Source organism: Lithobates pipiens, unplaced genomic scaffold (assembly GCF_037356315.1).
Source record: "Lithobates pipiens isolate NorthernLeopardFrog02 unplaced genomic scaffold, aLitPip1_a1.2 Scaffold_27, whole genome shotgun sequence".
In the NCBI taxonomy this organism is placed as follows: Eukaryota; Metazoa; Chordata; class Amphibia; order Anura; family Ranidae; genus Lithobates; species Lithobates pipiens.
In genome coordinates, this window is record NW_027507788.1 from 178,089,266 (window position 1) to 178,116,128 (window position 26,863).

The window sequence follows — 26,863 nt, forward strand, 5'->3', positions numbered from 1 at the left end:
TGTAACACAAATAGTTGCAAAATAGTATTACTGACTTTAGCACAGCTGCTCTGATTCCTGACTGCCATTAGTAGGTCAACGATTTATTCTATTTGTTGCCTGTAGATTCTTTGTATTTTTTTGCCCTTGTTCACACTGCCGCGGCTTCAAAGTCGCACTGACTAGAATGGTTCTATTGCCATTAACGGGGCGTGACTTGTCATGGAACTTTGAACTCTCAATTCGCATGACAAGTCGCGGCAGTGTGAACCTGGACTTCCCCTCTGAGATGAATGCTGTGGGCTGCAATCATCTACTCCCCTTTTCGTGCTGCAACAAATATAACAGAGTTATAATCAGTGAGATCGCTGACATTGCTTCTCCTTTGCACTGCACAGTAATCAATGACTAAACCCAGCTTACCAAAGACGTTTTTCACAAACTCTTCATTACATTTAAAACAATAAATCCTTTCCTCCCCAACAACCCCATAAGTTGCATCCAATACACCAATAAGTAACAGATATCCTCCGGGTTTTAGCAGCTTTAAGATCTTTTCCAGGTTTCTTATGTATTCATCTTCATTTTTACTGATAATTTCCAGTAACCATGCACTGACAATGCAGTCAGCAAGTGGTAATAACACCGGGGAAGTTATGTTTTTCTGTTCAAAATCACATTTTAAAACATGCTTCACAGATGACCTTAGGCGTATTTCCTGCTCCTGAAGTTGATCTCTAAAAAAAAAAAAAACATAATATGGACATTACAGGAAAGTTTCCAATAGAAGTATGAATTTACTTCTGAAGTGTGATGAGCAATTCTGCTAAAATTCAGTTATGTTGTAATCTGTCAAATTAAAAAAAACATGTCAAGCTAGGATTTTCGAACTTGAATTGCATTGAAGTCCAATAGGAAGTAATATTTAATGTTTAACTTAGATGTCAGGAATCTGTGATAGTGAGCCCTTGTAGATTGCCAACTCCAGGGTTCCCCAGGGTATGGAGTCTAAGCCCCAGCCTGCTTCTTCACCAGAGCCCCTGATGATGGGTATGGATTTGTAGCAAGCTGGAACCAGGCTGCGGCCCCCAGGTACGCCCAAATGAGGATGTGTGTGTAGAGTACAAACAGCAGGAGACTATAGGTAATCCAGGAGAGAAGCCAAGGTCAGGGCGTGTAGAGAACAAGCATAGACGTAAACGATGCAGGGGTCAGTACATGGGTAGTCAGGCACAGAATACAAGCAAAGGGAGCTCAGAGAACTGTGAAGTTGCTCAGGCAAGGAGCACTGCACTGAGCATATGTGTGTATATAGGGAAGCAAACAAGGGGGTGACCCAGGAAGTAACAGAAGAAAGAATATAAACCCACAGTGGAGTAAGCAACACCCAAAGGTGAACAGAGAAGCCAAACACTACGTGTGAAATGAAGTCACATATCTAGCAGAACCCTGATGCAAGGAGGTAACAATTTCAAAAACAAATCTGCAGGTTGGACCGTGATGGTACCCCCCCCCCCCTTCTTTTGAGTTATCTCCATACATTTAGGGGGCCAGACATGAGAAGAAACTTCAGATGAATGGATTTCACCAAATAGGGGGCAAAAACATCTGTAGAAGAAGTCCAACATCCTCCCTCAGGACCAGTGACATGAGGAGTACATTTCACAGAGGGTACTCTGAGACGGATATCCTTAGCAGAGAGCCAGATGTTGTCGCTAAGTAGAGATTTGGGACTCACCTTAGGCAGACAAGTCTGATGCCATCAGGTGCCCCATGACAACACCTGACCAAATTTCCAATCTAAATATGGCAAATGTTTTTTCAACCATGGCAGTCCAAGGATGATGGGATTAGAAGGAGATTAGGAAAGATCAGGAAGGAGATTTCTTCACGATGAAGAACACCAACATGCATGGTTATTGGGGTAGTATGGAATCGTAGGGGTTCTAAGGCCAGGGTAGTGCTATCAACTGCAGATACCGAGAGGGGCTTTGCCAAGGAAATGATAGGAAAGCACCCAATGATAAATTCAGCAGCCAAGAACTGCTCCATGAAGTTCCCGGGTGCCTCACAGTCCACATATACAGCTACTTGAGTTCAGGGCCCAATAAATGGTCACAGGTAAGACAAATTGAAGGAAATTAATGGAATTCAGATTCTGGTCTAGATCACTTCCCTCCGAAGGACCTAGACCTGAGAATTTTCCTGGGTGGACAGGACAGCAAACAAGGAGGTGACCCAGGAAGTAATAGAAGGGAAAAGGATATAAACCCACAGTGGAGTAGGCGACACCCAAAGGTGAAAAGAGAAGCCAAACACCTCATGTGAAATGGAATCACATATCTAGCAGAACCCTCCAGCAAGGAGGTAAGAATTTGACAAACAGAAATCTGCCAGACTGTGACATTAGGTCCTTTTGGAGGGCTGCTAGACAAGCTATTGTCACTGAAATGGTATGTTTGTGTTTGCTTTTTGTTTCTTGAACTGGTAGGACAATGGGGTTGATAGGCTGTTGACTTTGAAAATTTAAGCTTGGTGAATGAGGTGATATTGCCCTTTGCAAAAGAATACCCAGTCAAGCGCAAGGAATTTTTTTAAAAAAAAGTGTACGGTAAGTAATTGGATTATGGAAGTCAATAGAGCTTCACCTCATTCTCAACGCTCTGGGGAAAAATCCCTTGCAATGTCTTTTTGCCTTTAGGAAATCAACTTTAATAGGTGTAAAAATAGCACCCTAAAAAAGCAAAGAGGCAATACAATGTGTGCATTTATTTCAACGTTATTAGATATTTCTTAGCATAGCATAAAGTATAATACATCCAAACATATTAAATGACTCTTGCTGTCCCTTTATAATTCTCTTTATAACTCACAATTTGTTTCTTTAGTCAGTACCTGTAAATTTCATTCTCAAATGGATCATTGTCTGTGATTATATTATAATACATTTTGCCCTTGACTAAAAACATTTCTCATTTGCGGGCTTTTGTCCTCCCTTGCAGCGCATTCCATTGCGCTGAACAGCTTCCGCCTGGCGCCCGTAGTATGTATTATATGTAAAGCGCTGTGTAAATTGTCAGTGCTATATAAGTACCTTAAATAATAATAATAATTACTACGGCCGGGTAGTTTGATTGAGATTCGAGTTAGATGTCACTTCTGGTTCTCTCTCTCTCACGTTGCGCCCGAGCAGAGGAAGTATGAGGAGCGGACTCCTCCACCGCCACTGCCAGTGCCCACTGAAGGAGACACAGCAGGAGGAGAGGACACCCCAGCAAGGTAAGTGCCTGTGGGAACCTGCTGCGGAGAATGGGGGAGTTTCATGGGATAGTGAGGCTGCATTTGATGGGACAGTGAGGCTAAATTTGATGGGACAGTGAGGCTGAATTTGATGGGACAGTGAGGCTGAATTTGATGGGACAGTGAGGCTGAATTTGATGGGACAGTGAGGCTGCATTTGATGGGACAGTGAGGCTGCATTTGATGGGACAGTGAGGCTGCATTTGATGGGACAGTGAGGCTGTCTTTGATCTGATAGCCAGGATCATTCAACCCACTTCCTCTAAGAGCAGGTTGTCCTGGACCCTCTTCAGTCTGTGACTGGACAGTGATATGAGAAACAGTACAGTGATGGTCTTCAGCACACTATTTATTTGTTAGCACATGAACTGATTGTGCTCCTTTCACACTCCAGCTCTGCTGTTGAGAGACTGTAAGAGACTGATACCAGGTTGGATTCATATACTTACACTGCTTGCATTTAAAAATACATGTAATTGTTACAGAGCTTCAATTTGTCTCTTTTATATCTGCCTAGAGCTCAGTTTTAATAAATATGTAGCACTTACCCCCAAAGGAGCGGCTGGTTTTAATGGGCTTACCGCTACCTTCTCTCGCTCGCTCCTTGTGTCTAGGGGTTTCTCGTGGTGACGACAGAACCGCTTAAAGGGATTTTTATTTGCTAAAACATAGTTAACCACAGTCTCTAGTGTAGGATCAGAGGGTTAGGTGAAAGTCCAGGTACTCTTAGTATCAAAGTCAGCAACAAAGAACCTTCCCACTTTGAACAAATTCAGAGAATAGCCATTCACAGCTGGATGTTCACTCCAGCTGGACAGTCCCTCCCTCACAAGGCCCAGCAGCCAACGGATTGCTTAAATCAGGAACAAGTCTCTGCCACAGACTTTGATGTAAAACATGTAGGAATAAGTCTCTGCCACAGACTTTGTTGTAGGACATGAACAAGGAAACTATAAAATGTGTAGAACACTCGCGTGGTACCAGTATCTTGCAGCTGGTCCGGCAATACCACAAGAGATAGGATTCACTTGGGTCCTTCAGCTTTACCAGGCTCTTGCTAAGACGCCAACCCTTGCGTGGCCTTCTTCTGAAGAGTCCTCCCCTGGATAACTACAAAGTTGCAGAGCCTCTCCACAACCTGAGATGGCACCGGACCTCCTCCGAATCCTTTCCTTACTTTCCTTGCCTCGGGCTAGCCAGCCCCGAGACATAAAGTCGGGTGGATCCACACCCCAGGTCATAGGCATCCTGGGGGCTGGTCATTAGGACCAGGACCATGAAGTCAGAACATACTTCTGGACCAGAACCCCGAACCACGTGACATCCACATCTTAAGTACCCTCTCCTAGAAAGCACAGCAAGAGTGACACTCCCACTGAGCTGGCTCTGAGAGAAAGTAACCTTAAAGCACCCAACCAGACTGTGTTTCCATGCCTGCCAGAAGAGACAGAACCCCCTATGGCCAGGCTGAACACCCTATAGTCCAGTCAGGCTGATACTCAGGTCAAAATTTGGAATAATTATACCCAAACCAAACTGCAGTTCAGGTGTAACGTTAAATTTCAAGACACATAGAGCATGCTCTTCAGGAGCCGACGCTACAAATACATAATACATCTTGTTATACAATATTAATATTATCTTTTTATTTCACCCACAAAATTAATCACCTTGCTTTTTGACATACACTATATTGTCAAATGTTTTGGAATTCCTGCCTTTACACATGAACTTTAATAACATCCCAGTCTTAGTCTGTAGGGTTCAATATTAAGTTGGCCCACCCTTTGCAGCTATAATAGCTTCAACTCTTCTGGGAAGGCTGTCCACAAGGTTTAGGAGTGTGTCTATTGGAATGTTAACCATTCATCCAGAATCTCACTTGTGAGGTAAGCACGGGACAGCATGGAAATCACAGGAGAAAGGAGGGGGGCAGAACCACATGGAGGGCTGTGTGAAAGTGGTTGGCAGCTATGGAGCTGTCGCATCACTTTCACTTTGAAACTGGTCGCCAGCTCTACAAAACCCACACAGCCATCAGCTTATGATCAAAGTTTCACTCTTTGGACTTACATAGTACAGAATAAAGGAAAATTGTATGCTCGCCTTCCCATAACTTTCCTTTCCCGTTGCATCTTCGTGGCAGAACACAGAGGGTTGTGGCTCCACCCCGTAACCTGATAGGATTGGATAACTATACATTTAAGACAGACCCGGTGTTCTGACCAAAAGTGTCCTCCTATCGAATAGTGTCTGGCCCATACTGCGCAGGCGCAGTGCTTGCGCAGTACGGAGGACAAGGAGACTCCGAAAGTCTCCGAAGAAGAACGGCACTGAGTCCAGGTTAAAGCCCCACCATCCAAGTGGACATATGGCTGCTCATAGTAACAGGGCCCCTCGCGGGTTCCCTTTGCTCACCACTCTTCAGGCACGGCCTCGCTTCGCTCGGCTCTTTTTTATTCTATCTCTGTGTCCACTTGGATGGTGGGGCTTGAACCTGGACACAGTGCGCAGGCGCCGCTATCTTCGGAGCTGTTGTGCTTCTCCTTCCCCCCCTTACTGCGCAATTACAGTACAGGGTGGACACTATGTGATGGGGGACACTATCTGATCGGACATCGGCTCACAGCATTCTTGGTAACTCTCAACATTTCGGTGGGAATCTGTATGCTGCCATGAGGATGCACCAGGAAAGGAAAAGTATGGAAAGGTGAGTATACAATTTTCCATTGTATACTTACTTACATCATGGCAGCATACAATGGGAACTATTTTGCCAGACAGAAGAAAAAAATTGTAATGATCAGGGTAAGTATGCTCCTGCACAATAAATTTTCCAAATTCTACTGTTGTGAGGTGTCCTGGAACTGCCTAATAAAGCGTAATTGAGGTGTCCCGTTGCTAACTTGCAAAAAGCCTCAAGAGACACTCAGCTCTGCGCTGTCCACAGAGTTGTCACGGCTCTGGTTGAATGTGCTCTTAAGTCTTTCAGAACAGGAAGGTCTTTTGAAGTGTAGTCTCCTTTAATTGTCTCAACAATCCAGGAGGTGATTGCACGTATTGATGCTGACTGTCCTTGCCTTAAGACCCCTTTCACACTGGAGTCGTTTTTTAGACACTACTGCGCTAAAAATAGTGCCTGCATAGCATCTAAAAAAAAGCCTCAGCTGCAAACCCAGTGTGAAAGCCCGAGTGCTTTCACACTGGGGCACTGCGCTGGCAGGGCGTCACAAAAAGTCCTGCCAGCAGCTTATTTACAGTGGTCTAGGAGCAGTGAATACACCGCTCCTCCACCGCTCCTCCACTGCTCTTCCACCGCTCCTGCCCATTGAAAACAATGGGGCAGTGCTACCATACCACCGGCAAAGCACCGTCAAGTTTTGTGGGCGGATGTAACCCATTTTTGGCGAATAGTGCTGCTAAAACTACGGTAAAGTGGTGCTAAAAATAGCACCGCATTACCGCTAATGCCTGGGCACTTTCAGTGTGAAAGCACTCTTAGCCATGTGAGAGCAAGCGCAGATTTCAGCTTGCCGGATTGAAGTAGTGGCTTCCAAGTATGCCTTTGGGGTTAGGGCAACATCCAGGGGGTGTCATTCTGCCGATTTACCCAAAGAAAATCGGGAAAAAGACTTCCTGGTTAACCCATTCAATTCGACTGTACGCAATATATGGCCCTACAGAACTGATCTTTTTTTTGTGGGGACACATTTACAGTATTTCACAAAAGTGAGTACACCCCTCACATCTTTGTAAATATTTTATTATACCTTTTTCATGTGACAACACTGAAGAAATGACGCTTTGCTACAATGTAAAGTAGTGAGTGTACAGCTTGTACAAGAGTGTAAATTTCCTGTCTCCTCAAAATAACTCAGCATACCGCCATTAATGTCTAAACCGCTGGCAACAAAAGTGAGTACACCCCTAAGTGAAAATGTCCAAATTGGGCCCAAAGTGTCAATATTTTGTGTGGCCACTATTATTTTACAGCACTGCCTTAATCCTCTTGGGCATGAAGTTCACCAGAGCTTCTCAGGTTGTCACTGGAGTCCTCTTCCACTCCTCCATGATGAGATCATGGAGCTGGTGGATGTTAGAGACTTTGCGCTCCTTCACCTTCCATTTGAGGAGGCTTAATAGGGTTTAGGTCTGGAGACATGCTTGGCCACTCCATCAACTTTACCCTTAGCTTCTTTAGCAAGGCAATGGTCGTCTTGGAGGTGTGTTTGGGGTCTTTATTATGTTGGACTACTGCCCTGCAGCCCAGTCTTCGAGGGAAGGGGATCATACTCTGCTTCAGTATGTCACAGCACATGTTGTCATTCGTGGTTCCCTCAATGAACTGTAGCTCCCCAGTGATGGCAACACTCATACAGCCCCAGACCATGACACTCCCACCACCATGCTTGGCTGTAGGCCAGACACACTTGTCTTTGTACTCCTCACAGGGGCGTAACTAGAAATCACAGGGCCCTACGCAAAATGTATGCCCCCCCTCACCCAGGGGCGGATCCAGAGTCTAGTCTCAGGAGGGGCACTGATAGAAAATACTTTTTTAGGGGGCAATTTATTGGGGCAATGGCCGATGTTGGTGCTTCAGTTATCACGGCACTATTTGTGTTATGGTGTCAGGATGATTGGAACACATTATTTCTATTATTACATTGTTATAGAAAATTAAATAGTTCAACTCACCATAATGCAGAATCAGTGGGAGCCCCGAGTGTGTCACCTGCCAACAGATGCAGATTGTCACTTGTCACAAGTTGCGGATTGTCCACCTGCCACCCATTGCGGATCGTCCACTTGCCACATCACCTGCTACTCATTGCAAATTGTCCACTTGCCACACGTTGCACATTGTCCACTTTCCACGTTACCTGTGACCCATTGTGGATTGTCCACTTGCCTCGTCACCTGCCACACATTGCGGATTGTCCACTTGCCACGTGACCTGCCACACATTGCAGATTGTCCACTTGCCACATGACCTGCCACCCATTGCGGATTTTCCACTTGCCACATCACCTACCACTCATTGCAGATTGTCCACTTGCCACAAGTTGCAGATTGTCACTTGCCACACATTGCAAATTGTCCACTTGCCATGTCACCTGCCACCCATTGTGGATTGTCCACTTGCCACGTCACCTGCCACACATTGCAAATTGTCCACTTGCCACGTCACCTGCCACACATTGCAAATTTTCCACTTGCCATGTCACCTGCCACCCATTGCAGATTGTCCATTTGCCACATCACCTGCCACACATTGCAAATTGTCCACTTGCCATGTCACCTGCCACCCATTGCGGATTGTCCATTTGCCACGTCACCTGCCACCTGTAAGTTTGGGACCACCTGCCAGTTCAAACATGTGTGCTCCGGATGCGCGGGATCTCACGCATTTGCCAAATTCTTTAAAAGAGGAAAAGGGCGTCCCGGAGATTCTGCGCATAAGAGAGACGACTCCGGTGCGGTTGGAAAGGATGGTACCTTTCCTCAATAGGTACCCGGATCGGGTGGGGGCCTGCTCGCTGGAGGATGGGTTTCGTTTTGGTTTTAGGATACCTTGTTCACTGACTTCAGTGCCCCCTCTGGCAAAAAATTTGAAATCTGCGCTGCAGTATGCAACTGTTGTTTCGGCAAAATTGGAGAAGGAGGTGGCATTGGGTCGGATGGCGGGTCCTTTTCAGGAGATGCCTCTCCCGGACCTGGTGGTTTCCCAGCTGGGGGTGGTTCCTAAGAAAGAACCGAATAAGTTCAGATTGTTTCATCACCTGTCCTTCCCTAGGGGGGGTTCGGTCAACGATGCCATTGCTCCGGAGGAGTGTGCGGTGACGTACACTTCCTTTGACGTGGCCGTTGCCTGGGTTCGGCGTTATAGCAAGGGGGCGCTGATGGCGAAGTCGGACATCGAATCGGCTTTCCGGCTTCTGCCGGTGCATCCAGAGAGTTTTCGACTTCTGGGTTGTACCTGGGAGGGGGGGGGGGGGGGGTTTACGTGGACCGGTGCCTTCCGATGGGATGTTCGATTTCGTGCGCCTTCTTTGAACAGTTCAGTTCCTTCTTGGAATGGGCCGTCCGTGATGTGTCGGGTCTCAACTCGGTTATCCATTACCTGGACGACTTCCTGTGTGTAGGGCCGGCAGGGTCCAACATCTGTTCGGTCCTGTTGGGTACGCTTCAACATCTCGCAGAGCGGTTCGGGGTCCCGTTGGCCCCCGAGAAGACGGAGGGTCCTACAGATTGTATCACGTTCTTAGGGATCGTGATCGATTCTGAGAAGATGGAGTGCAGGTTGCCGCTGGACAAGCTAACGGGGCTTCAGGCGGAAATACACGGGACGGTGGGATTGCGGAAGTTGCAACTACGTCGGTTGCAATCGTTGCTAGGGAAGCTGAACTTCGCCTGCTGGATCATGCCGATGGGGCGTGTGTTTTGCTGGCGGCCGCTACGGCGGGCATTCGTGTCCCGACCCATTTTGTGACGCTCAGTCGGGACCTCCAGAAGGACCTGAGGGTGTGGCAGGGGTTCTTGGAGTCCTTTAACGGTCGGGCCCTTTGGATGTCTGGGCCCATCAGTAACTGCGATCTGGAACTCTTCACGGATGCGGCGGGGTCCACGGCGTTCGGGGCCTTTTTCAAGGGTCAATGGTGTGCGGCTCGCTGGCCATCGGAGTGGGCGGAGGCTGGACTGCTGAAGAACCTGGTTCTTTTGGAGCTGTTTCCCATTGTGGTGGCTGTTGAGATTTGGGGGGAGTCATTCCGTAACATGAAGGTGAGATTTAACTGCGACAACCTGGGTGTGGTGCAGGTGGTTAATCGGCTGACGGCGGCCTCTGGGCCGGTTGTCAAGCTGTTGCGGCATCTAGTGCTACGGTGTTTTCAGGTTAATTCTTTCCTGTATGCTGTTCATTTACCGGGGGTGGACAACACGGTTGCTGACGCTCTGTCTCGTTTTCAGTGGGACAGATTTTGGGGACTGGCACCGGAGGCGGAGCGTCATGGGATCGAATGCCCCGAGGGCCTGTGGGCCATAGCGCTGGAATAGCGGCTCATTGGATCAGGCAATCTGTGAGTAAGGCTACGTGGGGCGCCTACTCGAGGGTTTGGCAGGACTGGTCGGCTTGCCTGGAAGCGATCGGCATGGCCCCGGGCGCTGCGGGCATGGCTCAGGCGGTGTTCTATTTTCTTAGTGGGGCTATGGAAAAAGGGGTCTCGGCAGCTTCAATTGACCGCAAACTGGCTGGGCTAGCGTTTCTGTTTAAATGGCAAGGGCAGCGGGATCATACCAAGGAATTCTGGGTGGGACAGGCCATCAAGGGATACCGTCGGGCGCACAAGCAGAGGGACGGGAGGCGTCCGGTCTTTTTTGAGCTCCTTCGCGGTTTGTGCCGGGCGGTGGGGAAGGTTTGCAGTTCGGATTACGAACTGGCGCTGTTCCGGGTGGCATTCACTCTGGCCTTCTTTGGGGTGTTTCGGATCAGTGAGCTGGTCAGCCCGTCGAAACGGGTGGCTGGGGGGTTGGCCAGGGACGACGTTGAGATCGACCGTGACTCGGTTGGTATCCGGGTACGGCGGTCAAAGACTGATCAGATGGGTCGGGGGCTGCGGGTGGAGGTGTTAAGGATAGGAGACTCCGATATCTGTCCGGTCGGGGCGGTGGAAAGGTTTTGGCACATGCAACCTCAGGGCGCAGGCACTTTTTTGTTGCACTTGGATGGCTCTTATCTTTCCAAATTTCGGTTTATCGCTGTTTTTAAAAAATGCGTGGCGGAGGCGGGTTTCGACCCGAGGAATTTTTCCTCTCACTCCTTTAGGATTGGGGCGGCTACGGAGGCATCCAGGGCGGGTTTGAGTGACGAGGCTGTGAGGAGAATTGGGCGGTGGGAGTCAGACAGGTTTAAGTTGTATGTCCGTCCGCAATGGGTGGCGTAATGCAGGTAGTGGTACACCTTTTTTTGGGGGGGAGGCGGGGTGTTTGTCGTGTGGTTGTGGTATGTTAATCCAATTTTTATCTACAGGTTATGGTGTGGGCCTGGTGTGGATCCTGGGCCATTCCTATGTTTTTTGGGGTGCGAAGAGAGCTGACATTCGGCCGAAAGGCAGACAACTTCGCATACCCAGGCAGGAAGCACAGGTTCGCTGGATCGGGGTCCCTGGCATGAGATGGAACTGGGCGAAGTTCACAGGTTTTCTCGCCTAGACAGGCCTCCAGATGTGTTGCTCTTGCATGTGGGGGGAAATTACATGGGGGTCAGGTCCATGAGAGATCTCATCAGGGACATCAAATGCGATTTCTTGCGTTTGAAATCTGCATATCCTAACATGGTGCTGGTCTGGTCCGACATGGTGGGCAGGATGTCATGGTGGTGGGCTTTGTCCGATAAGAAGGTGGATCGGGCAAGGGTGAAGGTGAACAAGGAGGTCAGCAGATTCTTCATTAGAAACAGGGGCCTTGCCGTTAGGCACAGGGAGCTGGAAATGGACACCTGGCGTTATTTGAGGAGTGATGGTGTGCATTTAAATGAGGTGGGGACGGATCTGTGGGCCTTGGGTCTCCAGGAGGGTATCCAGCGAGGGCTGCGTGTGTGGAGGTGCCTGCAAGGGTAAGGTTTTACCCCTTTCAGGCTGTGGCAGCGCTTGGGGATTTTTGGGTAGGAAAGGGGAGGTTTTTCCAGGTAGAAAAGACTGTTGTACCCATCCATGGGATGGGGGTGGTTAATGAACTTTCGGGTTAAGAGTTGTTAACCTGGAAGGGTTAAAAGGGGTAGGTCACTGCGATGGTTTGGGTATAGCCTCCGAGACAGGGGATACCGTCTGGAGGTCAAGAGGTCAAAAGTGGGAAGTCGTTCGCAGTGACCAGTGTGTTGTTATGCTGGTACCCATGACCAGTTTAAAGGCTGGGAATGTTTACATTTTTGAAAGTTATTTATGGTATTTTATTAAACTATATATATTTTTGTTAATAAATTAAGGCCAGTTGGCCATTTACTCCATACCTTGTCCGTGGTTTATTAAAGGTGGGGATCAGGTTTTGGAGGCGGGTGTCTGTCATGGGTGGGAGGTTACGGATATGCATCTAGGGGGGCTTAAGTCCTTACAAATGTCAAGCTACTTGTTTTGGCCATTAGAGGGCTCCTTCCATCTTGAGGTCCTTGCAGGGCTGTAAATATTACATCAACATTGGGACCAGATGCTCTCTTTTTCTCACTATCTTCATTACTTACCTAATCCATTACCTAACAGGCAATGAATGGTCTGACTGGGCAGCATTCCCAACGAGACAGGGTAAAGCAGCAAAATGAAATGAAAAACAGCATGATACAGTGATCCCAGAGCAAGCATAGAGAAGGAACCTGAGATAGGAAGAGCCCAGGTGAATGCCATAAAGTGGGAATTAACACGTGCAGAAAATTACCACATAAGCCTCCAGAAGGCATTAATAGAGAACACCACCAAGTGCTGCCCAAATATGCCTTCAATACATTTAGAACTGGCACCGCTGGCCATCAGTGACGATATCACTGTCCGAGCATGCTCAGCTCCCGAAACACCAACTTGAAAAAGGGCAAGCTAGGAAAAAAACTGACCACAGTGAACGCATCACTTCCTGTTGTGTATTTCCACTGCTGCTGCCATCTTGAAAATGGCAAATGTCCACAACACAAACAGGTACAGAGAAAACACTGACAAACAAACAGAACAAAGAAGGGAAAAACAAGGGGGAAACACTGCCACTTACTCTAATGCCACGTACACAGGACTGAACTTTTTGACAGCAAAGGTCTGATAGAACAAATCCATCGGACAATTCGATCGTGTGTGGGCTCCATCAGACCTTTGCTGTCCAAAAATCCGACAGACTTCAGAAATAGAACATGATATACATTTTCCCGCTGGAACTCCGCCAGTCCCAGTTCCTAGCGGGAAACCCGTTCATCTGTATGTTGGTCCAACGGACCAAATATGACGCAAGGGCAGCTACAGCACCTGCCCACGAGAATGTTTCCAGGGCGGTCCTATCACGCTGGTTCTCGGCTGCAGGGTACTGTACTTCCTGCGCTCACTGCAATAGGATTTTTTTTTCCTATTGTAGCGAGTGTGAGGCGACAATGTCCCTTAGGTCTGGTATGGATTTTAGGGGGAACCCCCTACGCTGAAAAAATGGAGTGGGGGCCCCCCAAGGTCCATGCCAGACCCTTATCCGAGCACGCAGCCTGGCCGCTCAGGAAAGGAGTGGGGACGAGAGAGCGCCCCCCCCCCCTGAACTGTACAAGGCCACATGCCCTCAACATGGGGGGTGGGTGCTTCGGGGAAGGGGGCGCTCTGCGGGGAAAGGGGCGATCTGCCTTTAATAAGAGGGTCCCCAGATCCCAGCCCCCACCCTATGTACCCCTACCCATTCACCTGGGGGAAAGAAAGTCAATAAAAAAACACACTGGACAGGTTTTTAAAGTAGTTTATTAGGCAGCTCCAGGGTCTCTTCCATCTTCGGGGGTCTCTTCTGACTCCTCCGCTCTCTCCGGCCTCTTCTCCTGCTCTCCGGCCTTCTCTCCCGGTCTCCGGTTCTTCTCCCGCTCTTCGGCCTCTTCCCCAGCTCTCTGGTTCTTCTCCTGGGCTCCTCCGATATCTTCTTCACTTTTGCCTCTCTTTTGGTAGTGGTGGCCCGGTCTTCTCCTTCGTCATCTTCAACGCCTTCGTCTTCTTCCTACTTCTGTTCTTCCAATGTTGACACGACAAACTCTCCTGCTGTAATGCGGTGTACACGGTGCACAACGACTTATATAGGCACGAGGCGGGGTCACCTGGTCACACCGCCCCTTATGACGGCACAGTCCCAGCATGCCCCAAGCGGTGACGTCATACGGGGCGGGGTCCCGGGGCATGCTGGGACTGTGGCGGTGACTCCGCCCCATGCCTATATAAGTCGCTGTGCACCGTGTACACAGCATTACAGTGGGAGAGAATGTTGTGTCAACATTGGAAGAACAGAAGAAGGAAGAAGAAGAAGATGAGGGAGAAGTCCAGGCCAATGGTAGTAAAAGAGCTGGAAGAAGATAGCGGAGGAGACCGGCAGAAGAACCGGAGAGCACTGAGAAGAACTGGAGACCAGGAGAAGAGGCCGGAGAGTGGGAGAAGAACCGGAAGCGATGAGAAGTCGGAAGAGACCCCCGAAGTCGGAAGAAGACCTGCCTAATAAATTACTTTAAAAACCTGTCTAGTGTGCTTTTTTATTGACACTTTTTTCCCCCAGGTGAATGGGTAGGGGTGCTCCCAGATTCCGATAAGCCCCTGCCTGCAGACCCTGACAATCAATGGTCAGGATTGTCGGGAAGAGGCCCTTGTCCTCATCAACATAAGGACAAGGTGCTTTGGGGTGGGGGGCCGCAGAGCACCCCCTTCCCCAAAGCCCCCATACCCCATGTTGAGGGCATGAGGCCTGGTACGGTTCAGGAGGGGCGGGCACTCGCTCGTCTCCACCCCCTTTCCTGACCAGCTGGGCTGCATGCTCGCATAAGGGTCTGGTATGGACTTTGGGGGACCCCACTCCATTTTTTCGGCGTAGGTGATACCCCTTAAAATCCATACCAGGCAATGGGGATTGACTTCCTTTTCTAGTCCCATCGTAACTCATCGCGTTCAAAATGAACGGACTTTAGACCATGTGTGAGCAAGTTCATTCATTTGGAAGTCCGTTGTAACTCTGTCGAAAGTCCGTCGGGAAGACCGGCGGATCTAGTCTGCCGGAAAGTCCGGTCATGTGTGGACAAGTCCGTTCGTTCGGAAAGTCAGTCGGAACTCCGCCGGAAGTCTGACGGGAATTCCGTCGGACCTAGTCTGCTGAAAAGTCCGGTCACGTGTATGCGGCATAAAGCTTGTTTAAAGTTTTCTTTGACAGGCCATGTCCCTCTGGCCAGCAGAATGGGACTCTAAACATGTAGATTATTTAGAGGTTATAAAGGAAGGACTTCCACCCAGGAGAGGCTAATTCATGTTGGGGCAACGCGCGGTAAGGGATACCTCATGACTCCAGTCCTGATCAGGTGAGAACCATAAAGAATGCTGTAAGCTGGGTCTGTCTTTGATGTATAGTTAACCAGTCCTATCAGGTTGTGAGGGCAGAGACACAACCTATTGTATGCTGCCATGATGTTCCAGGGAAAAGGGGCTGATAGCTAACATGAGGGAAAAAAATAATGTTAAATAACTTAGTAAATGAAAAATACTCAAAAACAATCAAAGTTCTGTCAAAGAAACAATCTTCTGTCACCTAAAATGTAGAAGCCAAAAAGTGAGGAATCATTGGGGACCATTACCTCGTTCCCGCTAACTCAGCTGCAGCTGATGATGTATGCGACCAATCATATGCTCCAGTACGGTCATGTACCCATCTTCTCAATTCCATGATACATTTCTCTTTTAATTTTAATATGACTATTTGTTCAAAGGAATTGGAGGCAGAATATAGATGGTGAATGAAGGAACCAACGCTGATGTCAATCGCAAATTTACCCACAACTCGACCTGCAGGGATATTACAGATTCATATGTTATTTTCCCTGAATCTAATTTCACTGCCAAAAAATATATTTTACCTTTTCATTAGTTTAGACAAATATAGCTTTAAATAAATAATCACCATCAATATGTGATATAGTCACTTTGCTCTACATTTGTGATGATCATTTAAAGATCGAAAACAAGTATGATGATGTCTGTGAATTGACCTTTGTTAAATGTATTGAAGCAAAAATGTGATAAAAAATAATCTTCTTTGGATCAGGATGTCATTGTTGACCTCTGTACCTCAAGTTGGAATTCTCCATCCCTTTATTGTGCCACTGGATGGAGTAAATGAGACTTAATCTTAAAGTTGTCATTTGCTTCCCATGGAAGTGGCACCCAAGACAGATTTTCATAATAAATGTTATTAATAGCCCACTGAAGAATTTTTTCAACATATTTTTTAACCTTAACTGGTACTTGTCTAAAACTTTCCTCCTGGACTTGCTTACACCAGGAAAATGAATTGCCCAAAAGTAATTATGATTCATATAGGGTAATTTTTAAAGAATTGTATGTGTTGTGTGTACCTGGGTACTGTGTGTACCTGAGTATTGGGAGTGCCTGAGTATTGTGTGTGCACGTTTGCTTCGATTGCATGTGGGCTGTGAGTACCTGTGTATTGTATTGTTGAGTATTAGTGTCAGGAAGCTAGTTGTTAGTTAATTTGGACAGGGCATAATCCCCAATCCTTGTTAAATTAGTAGGTACAATGCCCGGAGGGTGTGGACCTGTGACTTGGTGTACATCTTGCACATTGTTTCTCTGGCAGCCCAGGTTCTGAATCTTGGGAAACATCTGTCAGCACTGAGAAGACCCTCCATACTAAAGGAGAGCCGGGAACGGCAGGTGTCGACAGGGGCCAGCACAGAGGCGGGTGGAGACAAAGACGTGCAGGCACTAGAAAAGAGTAGATGGGTGACAGTCAGAGGGAAATGGGCCAGGAAGGCTCATCGTGGACTGAAACATCCCAATAAGTATGCTCCATTGAGTGACATAGGTGAAACCAGTAAGGAACCAGTTCTGCTGAAGCTGAGGGTCTCACTTAGCTGCCACATCACGGCTCTGATGGACAGATTACTGGGAGGGGCTGGGGAAGCCCCGGCTGTCATGGTGCATGTTGGTACCAATGACAAAGTCAGAGGCAGGTGGAGTGTTCTAAAGAATGATTTTAGGGACTTAGGAGCTAAATTGAGGAAAAGGACCTCCAAGGTAGTATCCTCAGGAATACTACCGATACATCGAGCTACACCAGAAAGGCAGAGGGAGATTAGGGAAGTAAACAAGTGGCTCAGGAGCTGGTGTAGTAAGGAGAGGTTTGGGTTTCTGGAGAACTGGATCAACTTCTCAGTCGGTCAACAGTTTTATAGAAGGGATGGACTGCATCTAAATGAGGAGGGTGCAGTTCTTCTGGGAGTGAAGATGGGCGAAAAGTTAGAGGGGGGAGGGTCCAGAGGTAGAGATAGTCAGCGTGGAACATATTCCAGAGGGTAGTATTGGGGGTCATTAGTGTTAGGTTGAATAAAGCACACAAACCCAAGGTAAGTATAGTAACAAGTCCTATTTGCAATCTCAGAACATGCAATAAGAGGAGTGTATGCAACTGGTCTGAACTAAGTGGCAGGAGCCTGGCAGACAAGATGGGAGAACTAGAGATACTGTTGTACGAGGAGGATTTTGATTTTGTGAGAATTTCAGAGGAGTGGTTCAACAGCTTTCATGATTGACTGGCAACCATTCAAGGGTATTCCCTTTATCGCAGGGCTAGAGAGGGTAAACAAGGGGGAGGGGTACATGGAACAGGGCACATGAAAGGGGACATTACATGAGACAGGGCACATGATAGGGGACATTACATAAAACAGGGGACATTGCATGGGACAGAGCATATTACATGGGGCAGGGCACATGAAAGGAGACATTACATGGGGCAGGGGACATGACAGGGCATATGACAGGGGACATGACACGGGGCACAGCACATTACAAGGGACAGTGGACATTACATGGGACAGGCACATGACAGGGGACATTTCATGGGGCAGAGCACATGACAGGGGACATTACATGGGGCAGAGCACATGACAGGGGACATTACATGGGGCAGAGCACATGACAGGGAACAGGGCACATGCCAGGGGACATTACATGGGGCAGAGCACATGACAGGGGACATTACATGGGACAGGGGACATGACAGGGCATATGACAGGGGACATGACATGGGACAAGGCACATGATATGGGACATTACATGGGACAGGGCACATTACATGGGGCAGGAGACATTACATGAAACAGTGCACATGAAAAGGGAAATTGCATGGGACAGGGGACATGACAGGGCATATGACAGGGGACATGACATGGGGCACAGCACATTACATGGGACAGGCACCTGACAGGGGACATTTCATGGGGCAGAGCACATGACAGGGGACATTACATGGAGCAGAGCACATTACTTGGGACATGGCAGATGCCAGGGGACATTACATGGGACAGGGGACATGACAGGGGACATTACATGAGACATGACAGGGGACATTACATGGGACAGGGCACATGACAGGGGACATTACATGGGACAGGGGACATTACATGGGACCGGGCACATTACATGGGGCAGAGCACATTACATGGAACAGGGGACATGACAGGGGACATTCCATGAGGCAGGGGATATGACAGGGGACATGACAGGGCACATGACAGGGGGCATTACAGGGGGCAGAGCACATGGCAGGGGACATTACATGGGACAGGGGACATGACAGGGCATATGACAGGGGATATGACATGGGGCACAGCACATTACATGGGACAGTGGACATTACATGGGACAGGCACATGACAGGGGACATTTCATGGGGCAGAGCACATGACAGGGGACATTACACGGGACAGGGGACATGACAGGGAACATGACAGGGCACATTACATGGGACAGGGGACATTACATGGAACAGGGGACATTACATGGGACATTACATGGGACAGGGCACATGATAGGGGACATTACATGGGACAGGGCACATGACAGAGGACATTCCATGAGGCAGGGGACATGACAGGGGACATTACATGAGGCAGGGGACATTACATGGGACAGGGGACATTACATGGGGCAGAGCACATTACATGGGGCAGGGGACATGACAGGACACATTACATGGGACAGGGCACATCACATGGGGCAGAGCACATTACATGTGGCAGGGCATATGATAGGGGACATTACATGGGACAGAGCACATGCCAGGGGACATTACATGGAACAGGGCACATTACATGGCGCAGGGCATATGATAGGGGACATTACATGGGACAGGGCACATGCCAGGGGACATGACAGGGGACATTACATGGGACAGGGCACATTACATGGGGCAGAGCACATTATATGGAACAGGGCACATGACTGGGGACATTACATGGGACAAGGCACATGACAGGGGACATTACATGGGACAAGGCACATGACAGGGGACATTACATGGGACAAGGCACATGACAATGGACAGGGCATATGACATTGGACATTACATGGGGCAGGGGACATTACATGGGGCAGGGCATATTACATGGGACGGGACACATTACATGGACAGGTCACATGACAGGGCACATATGGGACAGGGGACATGACAGTGGACATTACATGGGGCAGGGGACATTACATGGGGCAGAGCACGTTACATGGAACAGGGCATATGACAGGGGACATTACATGGGGCTGGCCACATTACATGGGGCAGGGGACATTACATGGGGCATGGGACAGGGGACACGACAGTGGATATTATGTGGGCAGGGGACATGACAGTGGACATTTCATGGTGCAGGGCACATTACATGGGACAGGGGATATTACATGGGACAGGGCACATGACAGGGGAAATTACATGGGACAGGGCACAGTACATGGGACATGGGCATTACATGGGACAGGGCATATGACAGGGGACATTACATGGGGCAGGCCACATTACATGGGACAGGGACATTACATGGGACAGGTCACATTACATGGAACAGGGCATATGACAGGGGACATTACATGGGACAGGTCACATTACATGGGACAGGGACATTACATGGGACAGGTCACATTACATGGAACAGGGCACGTGACAGGGGACATTACATGGGACAGGGCACATGACAGGGGACATGACCTGGGATAGAGCACATGACAGGGGACATTACATGGAACAGGACTCATTACATGGATGGGGCACATGACAGGGCACATTACATGGGACAGGGGACATGACAGTGGACATTACATAGGGCAGGGCACATTACATGGGACAGAGCACATTACATGGGGCAGGGCACATTACATGGGGTAGATCACATAACATGGAACAGGGCACATGACAGGGGACATTACATGGGACAGGGCACATGACAGGGGACATTACATGGGACAGGGCACATTACAGGGGACATTACATGGGACAGGGCACATGACAGGGGACATTACATGGGACAGGGCACATGACAGGGGACATTACATGGGACAAGGTACATGACAGGGGACATGACTTGGGATAGTGCACATGACAGGGGACATTACATGGGACAGGGCACATCTCATGGGGTATTGGACATGACAAGGGACATTACATGGTACAGACTGTTGGGCACATTGTGGGGGGACACAGCTGGGCACACTTCAGTACCGTCTTCTTCTGGCTTCAGAACTAATTTTATTTCTCCTCTAGTGACGCGCTCTCCCCCCCCCCCCCCCCCCGCCCCTCCTATCCTGTCCACCACAGATTATGTCACATACAACCACTCAAGAAGGACAGGAGGGGCCAGCGGGGGACAGTGCACTACAGCCAATAGGATGCCAGCTGCTTCCCTGCCTATCTCTGTGCGATCCTCCTGTCAGCTGCCTGCAACTGACAGTCAGATCACTGTGGAACCCCTGGGGACTTCTCACGGAACCCTAGTGTTCTGCGGAACCCCAGTTGAGAACCACTGCACTAGGGGGAGAAGCTCTGGGGTAATCTAAGGCCGCGTACACACGGGCGGACTGTCTGGCCAACTAAGTCCATCCGACAATCCGACAGACAGTCCGTCCTACTTTTGAATGAACGGACTTGACCACACACGATGAACAGACAGTCCGCTGAAAGCTTGCGCGATGACGTGTACAGCACGTACGACGGGACTAGAAATACGACGTCCAATACACTGCAATGCAACCTTCGGCCGTGTAAATCCTTTCTGAGCATGCGCCATACTTAGTCCGTCCAACTTGCCTACACACGAGCGGACTGTCCGCTGAAACCAAAGTTGGACGGACAATATTACGGAAATTCCGAAAGACTTAGTCCGCCAGACTGTCCGCTGAAAAAGTCCGCTGAAGCCCACACACGAGCGGACTGTCCGCTGAAACACGTTTCAGCGGACCAAGTCCGTCAGACAGTCCGCCCGTGTGTACGCGGCCTAAGATGGAGAAGGACCTGGGGATCCTAGTAGATGACAGGCTCCGCAATGGCATGCAAGCTGCTGCTAACAAAGCAAACAGAATATTGGCATGCATTAAAAAGGGGATTAATTCCAGAGATAAAATAATAATTCTGTACTGGAAATGGAGCGAGTACAGAAGGGCAAAAAAGCTAATAAAGGGTCTGGAGAATATTAGTCACGATGAAGAAAGGTTGCGATCACTGAAGTTATTTTCTCTGGAGAAGAGATGCTTGAGAGGGGGATATGATTTCAATTTACAGATACCGTACTGGTGACCCCACAGTAGGGATAAAACGTTTCCGTGGAAGGCAGTTTAATAAGACATGTGGCCGCTCATTGAAATTAGAAGAAATTCGATTTAACCTTAAACTACTTAGAGGGTTCTTTACTGTAAGAGCTGCAAGGATGTGTAATTCCCTTCCACAGGCAGTGGTCTCAGTGGAAGGCATCGATAGTTTCAAGAACGACTACAACATACAGGGATATACAATGTAATACTGACATATAATCACACACATAGGTTGGACTTGATGGACTTGTGTCTTTTTTCAACCTCACCTACTATGTAACTATGTAACTATGGGGGTTTATTTACTAAAGGAAAATCCACTTTGCACTGCAAGTGCACTTGGAAGTAAAGTCGCTGTAGATCCGAGGGGGACATGCAAGGAAAATAAAAAACAGCCTTTTAGTTGGCACATGATTGGATGATAAAATCAGCAGAGCTTCCACTCAGGACCGGCGCTCCCACTAGGCAAACTAGGCAGTCGCCTAGGGCGCACTGCCGCCTAGGGGCGCAGCCACAGCCTTGGTCCGCTCCAGAGGATCAGTTCCCCCTTGGCGAGTGGTGCAGACTGTAGCAGGAGGTGGCTCCATATGGCCGGCTGCAGAGTTGCTGGGCGGGGGAGCAGGCAGATCTCACCCTTCGGACTAAGCCAGGGATGACCATGCGGATGTCCAGCAGCCATGGGTGTCAGCTCTCTGGCCGCCCCACCTCCCTCCCTGCTTGATGTGCAGCCATTGGAGGAGCAGGGCGGGCGGCATGGATCCACCCAGGTCCGGACTAGCTATAGGACAAACGCAGGGCCGAGGCTGCCGGGCCACTTGTCTTGGAGGAGCGAGAACCCAAAATCAAAGCTTTTCCTGCAGCTCATCCAGCCTCTCCGCGGCCGCCGCTGGAGCGGGGGGGGGGGGGGGGGGGTAGCGGGGGGGGGGGGTGGATCAGCTGAACGGGGGTGGAGCTGAAGGAGGTCTCCCGGACGTGACACGGACTGCCGCCCGCTGCCTGACATGTGGAGGAAGCGAGAAAGAAGTGCACCAAGGTAAGAACTTGTCAGGTGGTGGGGGGAAGCGCTGGGAATGAAGGCTTCCAGTCAGAGCTTATCTTTGGTGTGTGATCCCATCCCATCCCCTGGCCCCATCCCTCTGCCTGGCTCCCTCCCTCTGCCTGGCTCCATCCCATCCCCTGGTACCATCCCTCCACCTTGCCCCATCCCTCTGCCTGGCTCCCTCCCTCTGCCTGGCTCCCTCCCTCTGCCTGGCTCCCTCCCTCTGCCTGGCTCCATCCCATCCCCTGGTACCATCCCTCCGCCTGGCTCCCTCCCTCCGCCTGGCTCCCTCCCTCTGCCTGGCTCCCTCCCTCTGCCTGGCTCCCTCCCATCCCTCCGCCTGGCTCCCTCCCTCCGCCTGGCTCCCTCCCTCTGCCTGGCTCCCTCCCTCTGCCTGGCTCCATCCCATCCCCTGGTACCATCCCTCCGCCTTGCCCCATCCCTCTGCCTGGCTCCCTCCCTCTGCCTGGTTCCCTCCCTCTGCCTGGCTCCCTCCCTCTGCCTGGCTCCATCCCATCCCCTGGCTCCCTCCCTCCGCCTGGCTCCCTCCCTCCGCCTGGCTCCCTCCCTCCGCCTGGCTCCCTCCCTCTGCCTGGCTCCATCCCATCCCCTGGCTCCATCCCATCCCCTGGCTCCATCCCTCCGCCTGGCTCCATCCCTCCGCATGGCTCCATCCCTCCGCATGGCTCCATCCCTCCACCTGGCTCCATCCCTCCCCATCTGGCTCTATCCCTCTGCCTGGCTCCATCCCATCCCCTGGCTCCCTCCCTCCACCTGGCTCCCTCCCTCCACCTGGCTCCATCCCATCCCCTGGCTCCATCCCTCCACCTGGCTCCATCCCATCGCCTGGCTCCATCCCATCGCCTGGCTCAATCCCATCGCCTGGCCCCATCCCATCCTCTGCCCCCATCCCATCCTCTGCCCCCATCCCATCGCCCCATCCCATCCCCTGGCCCCATCCCATCCCCTGGCTCCATTCCTCCTCCTGGCTCCATTCCTCCTCCTGGCTCCATTCCTCCTCCTGGCTCCATTCCTCCTCCTGGCTCTATCCCTCCACCTGGCTACCCCCATCTCCTGTCCACTTTGCTATATCCTCCCTCCACCTGGCTGCACCCCATCTCCTGTCCACCTGGCTCCATCCCTCCACCTCGCTCGATCCCTCCACCTGGCTACCCCCTCCTGTCCACCTGGCTCCATCCCTCCACCTAGCTGCACTCCCTCTCCTGTCCATCTGGCTATATCCTCCCTCCACCTGTCTGCACCTCCCCTCTCCTGTCCACCTGGCTGCACCCCTCTCCTTTCCTCCTGGCTGCACCCGATCTACTGTCCACCTGGCTTCATCCTTCCTCCCACCTGGTTGCACCTCCCTTTTCCTGTCCACCTCACTCCATCCCTCCACCTGGCTGCACCCCCCCTTTCCTGTCCACCTGGCTATATCCCTCCCCCCACCTGGCTGCACCCCCTCTCCTGTCCACCTGGACCAGTTCTGGTGCTAAAGTTATTGAATACATTTTTTTTTGGGGGGGGGGCGCAAGTAGCTGGTCTCGCCTAGGGTTCAAAATAGTCTAGCACCGGCCCTGCTTCCACTCATTTCAGATCTACCCCCTTAGATTTAGAGTGACTGCACTTCCAAGTGCACTTGCAGTGAAAAGTGGATTTGCTTTTTGTAAATAACTCCCTATGTGTATGACCTCTCTGTGGCACATTTAAAGTCCCATATATTTCTTTCCTCCATACCTTATGGGTGGGAGGAGTTCAATTGGAAGCCAAAAGTAGACTTAATTCAACCAATTAAAACTTCAGAGGGTCGTGGGTTGCACCAGAGGAAGGCAAAACTTTTTTGAATGTGTAAATATAATCGGTATAATGATGTGGATCGTTGTTATTTCATTACAGATTCTTTTATGTACATCACTGACATAAAATCTCAATCAAATTCCTTTAAATTGCAGATTGTAATGCAACAAAATGTGAAAAAATCCAAAGTGGGGACATTTTTTTCCCCCATAGTAACAGCTTAATTTTTAAGAAAAAAAATAAAGCATTCCCCCGCTACCAGCAACAACTATGGGGGTTCCCACTCCTGATAGGCTCCTCCAGGTAATTCCACTAACAAACAAAAGTAAAGGATTTTACTTACTGTATGTGAGCGATACTCTTATGCCCCGTACACACGGTCGGACATTCCGATCACAAAATCCGATGGATTTTATCCGAAACTGGTGTTGCATACACACTGTTGGACATAGTTGTCGGAAAATCCGATTGTTCTGAACGTGACGACGTTCGTTACGACGGGACTACGTTGAGGCTAGTAGCCAATAGCTTTGGTCTCGTAATTTGATCTAAGCATGCGTGGCACTTTGTCCGATCAGAATTCTCTATAAACGATCGGAAAAAGTCAGATTGGATTTTGTTGTCTGAGAATTTGAGATCCTGCTCTCAAACTTTTTTCGACGGAAATAGTCAGATAGAGCCCTCACACGATCGGATTTTCCGACAATATAATCCGATCAGACCTTTTCCATCGGAATTTCCGACCGTGTGTACAGGGCATTAGATATATCAATATATGCTGTACTTACCTCTGCTGAGCTGATAGTGAAGATTGGCCATTGGAAATGTTAAACTATCGTATGCAAAGACCATGCCCTCCTTATTTGAGCAATATTTATCCAATTGATTTCTGGAATCTATTCCATGTACGGGATAAAATTTATGTGTTGTGGAATCCATTGTCCTGCAATGCTAAAAAAGCCGCACTTCACCTCTTTGGTTTCCACTTTCCACTAAACATTACTAATGTTGGAGTTCAATTTATATTCAACAGGAATAAGGTTGGTACATTTATTAGTATGTAAATCAATATTATCATAAACATATTTATGAAGCAGTCATGGGGATACAGCTGACTATGATTGCCATACGAGTATGCATATGTTAAATAGTGGAGGTTATTTTAGATCATCATCATCATCTAGAAAGAAAGAAAATAGATTATTAATATTTTATATTATCTGTATACCATCAGGAAAGTATTGCTTTATAGCCAGTAGATGGAGCTGCTGATCATAGAAAATAAATCTACTTGGTAAATTATGGGGATTATTTCATGATGGAAAGAGAGAACTTTTTCATCCTATAAATTCTTTATACCCCAATCAGGAAAAATATTGTGTAATTCAATGTATTCATAAATACATTTACAAAGCAGTCATGGGGATACAGCTGACTGAGCTATGATTGCCATTATGAGTATGCACATATTAAATAGTAGAGGAAGAAGCTATTTCAGGAAAGAAAGTAACAAAGAAGTCTTGAAGTCTTTGGACATTTTTTAATTTTATGAATAGCCCAATTAAAAAGTATGCCAAGGCAAAATAAAAAGAAATACATGCAATACATCTCTGCAATTCATGCACATTCCCCATTTTATCTTTTAAAGCAAACCTCCCCCTCCACTGTTTCCCCAGTCTCAGCACTCTGTCCCTCCTACGGGTCAGAAACCTGCTCAGGCATTTAAGAAAAAATGTCAACAGATTCTTCTTTACTATTCTCCACCGGCTCACTGATTACATTTGGTCTTCATCTTGTGCATGCACAGTACCATATTACCATAAGGTAAGCCACTGCCCCTACCTATAACTGGCCTTTGAGGAAGGAGCATTGGAGGGCAACATATGTTAAAAACAGCCAAGGAAAAATCCAAGGAAAATTCCAAGCCCTACATACCGACCAGCCTGTGACCAACCAAATTAACCTGTGCAGACTTAACCCCTGATGCATACTGTTATGCCGCGTACACACGACTGGACTTTCCGTCAGACTAGGTCCGATCGTGTGTGGGCTAATCCGATCATTTTTCATTCAAAAAATCTGACGGACCTATAAATCTCTCTCGCCGCTGCTGACTGCTCGGACCGGCTACTGCGCCTGTGTGTGATGAATGAGATGGCTGACACTTGCTGAAAAATTAAAGGTCCCGGAAACAACACCATAGAGCTACACAGGGGCTTACACGGTGAAAGCGCCATTGCCCCCCTGGTGAGGCAAAGTATCTGGTGAGTGCAAAATCACCACTATTTGCATGAACAAGCGCACCGGCACCTTTATACCAGCATAACTACAGCACCTTTCAGAGCACGAGTCACCTCTCATATTCTTATGGACGTTTAATGCACCAGCATATGTGATATACCTT

General features: G+C 49.0%; 1 protein-coding gene across 1 annotated transcript; it reads right to left on the reverse strand.

The window, feature by feature from the left end:
- Positions 1 to 25,398, reverse strand: LOC143933275 (indolethylamine N-methyltransferase-like). Its single transcript, XM_077456160.1, has 3 exons — positions 25,248 to 25,398; positions 15,605 to 15,812; positions 1 to 716 (listed from the first exon to the last, which is right to left on the reverse strand). Exons 1-3 carry the CDS (start codon positions 25,396 to 25,398, stop codon positions 293 to 295), a joined length of 783 nt encoding a protein of 260 aa, XP_077312286.1. The 3' UTR covers positions 1 to 292.
- Positions 25,399 to 26,863: the final 1,465 nt, after the last annotated feature.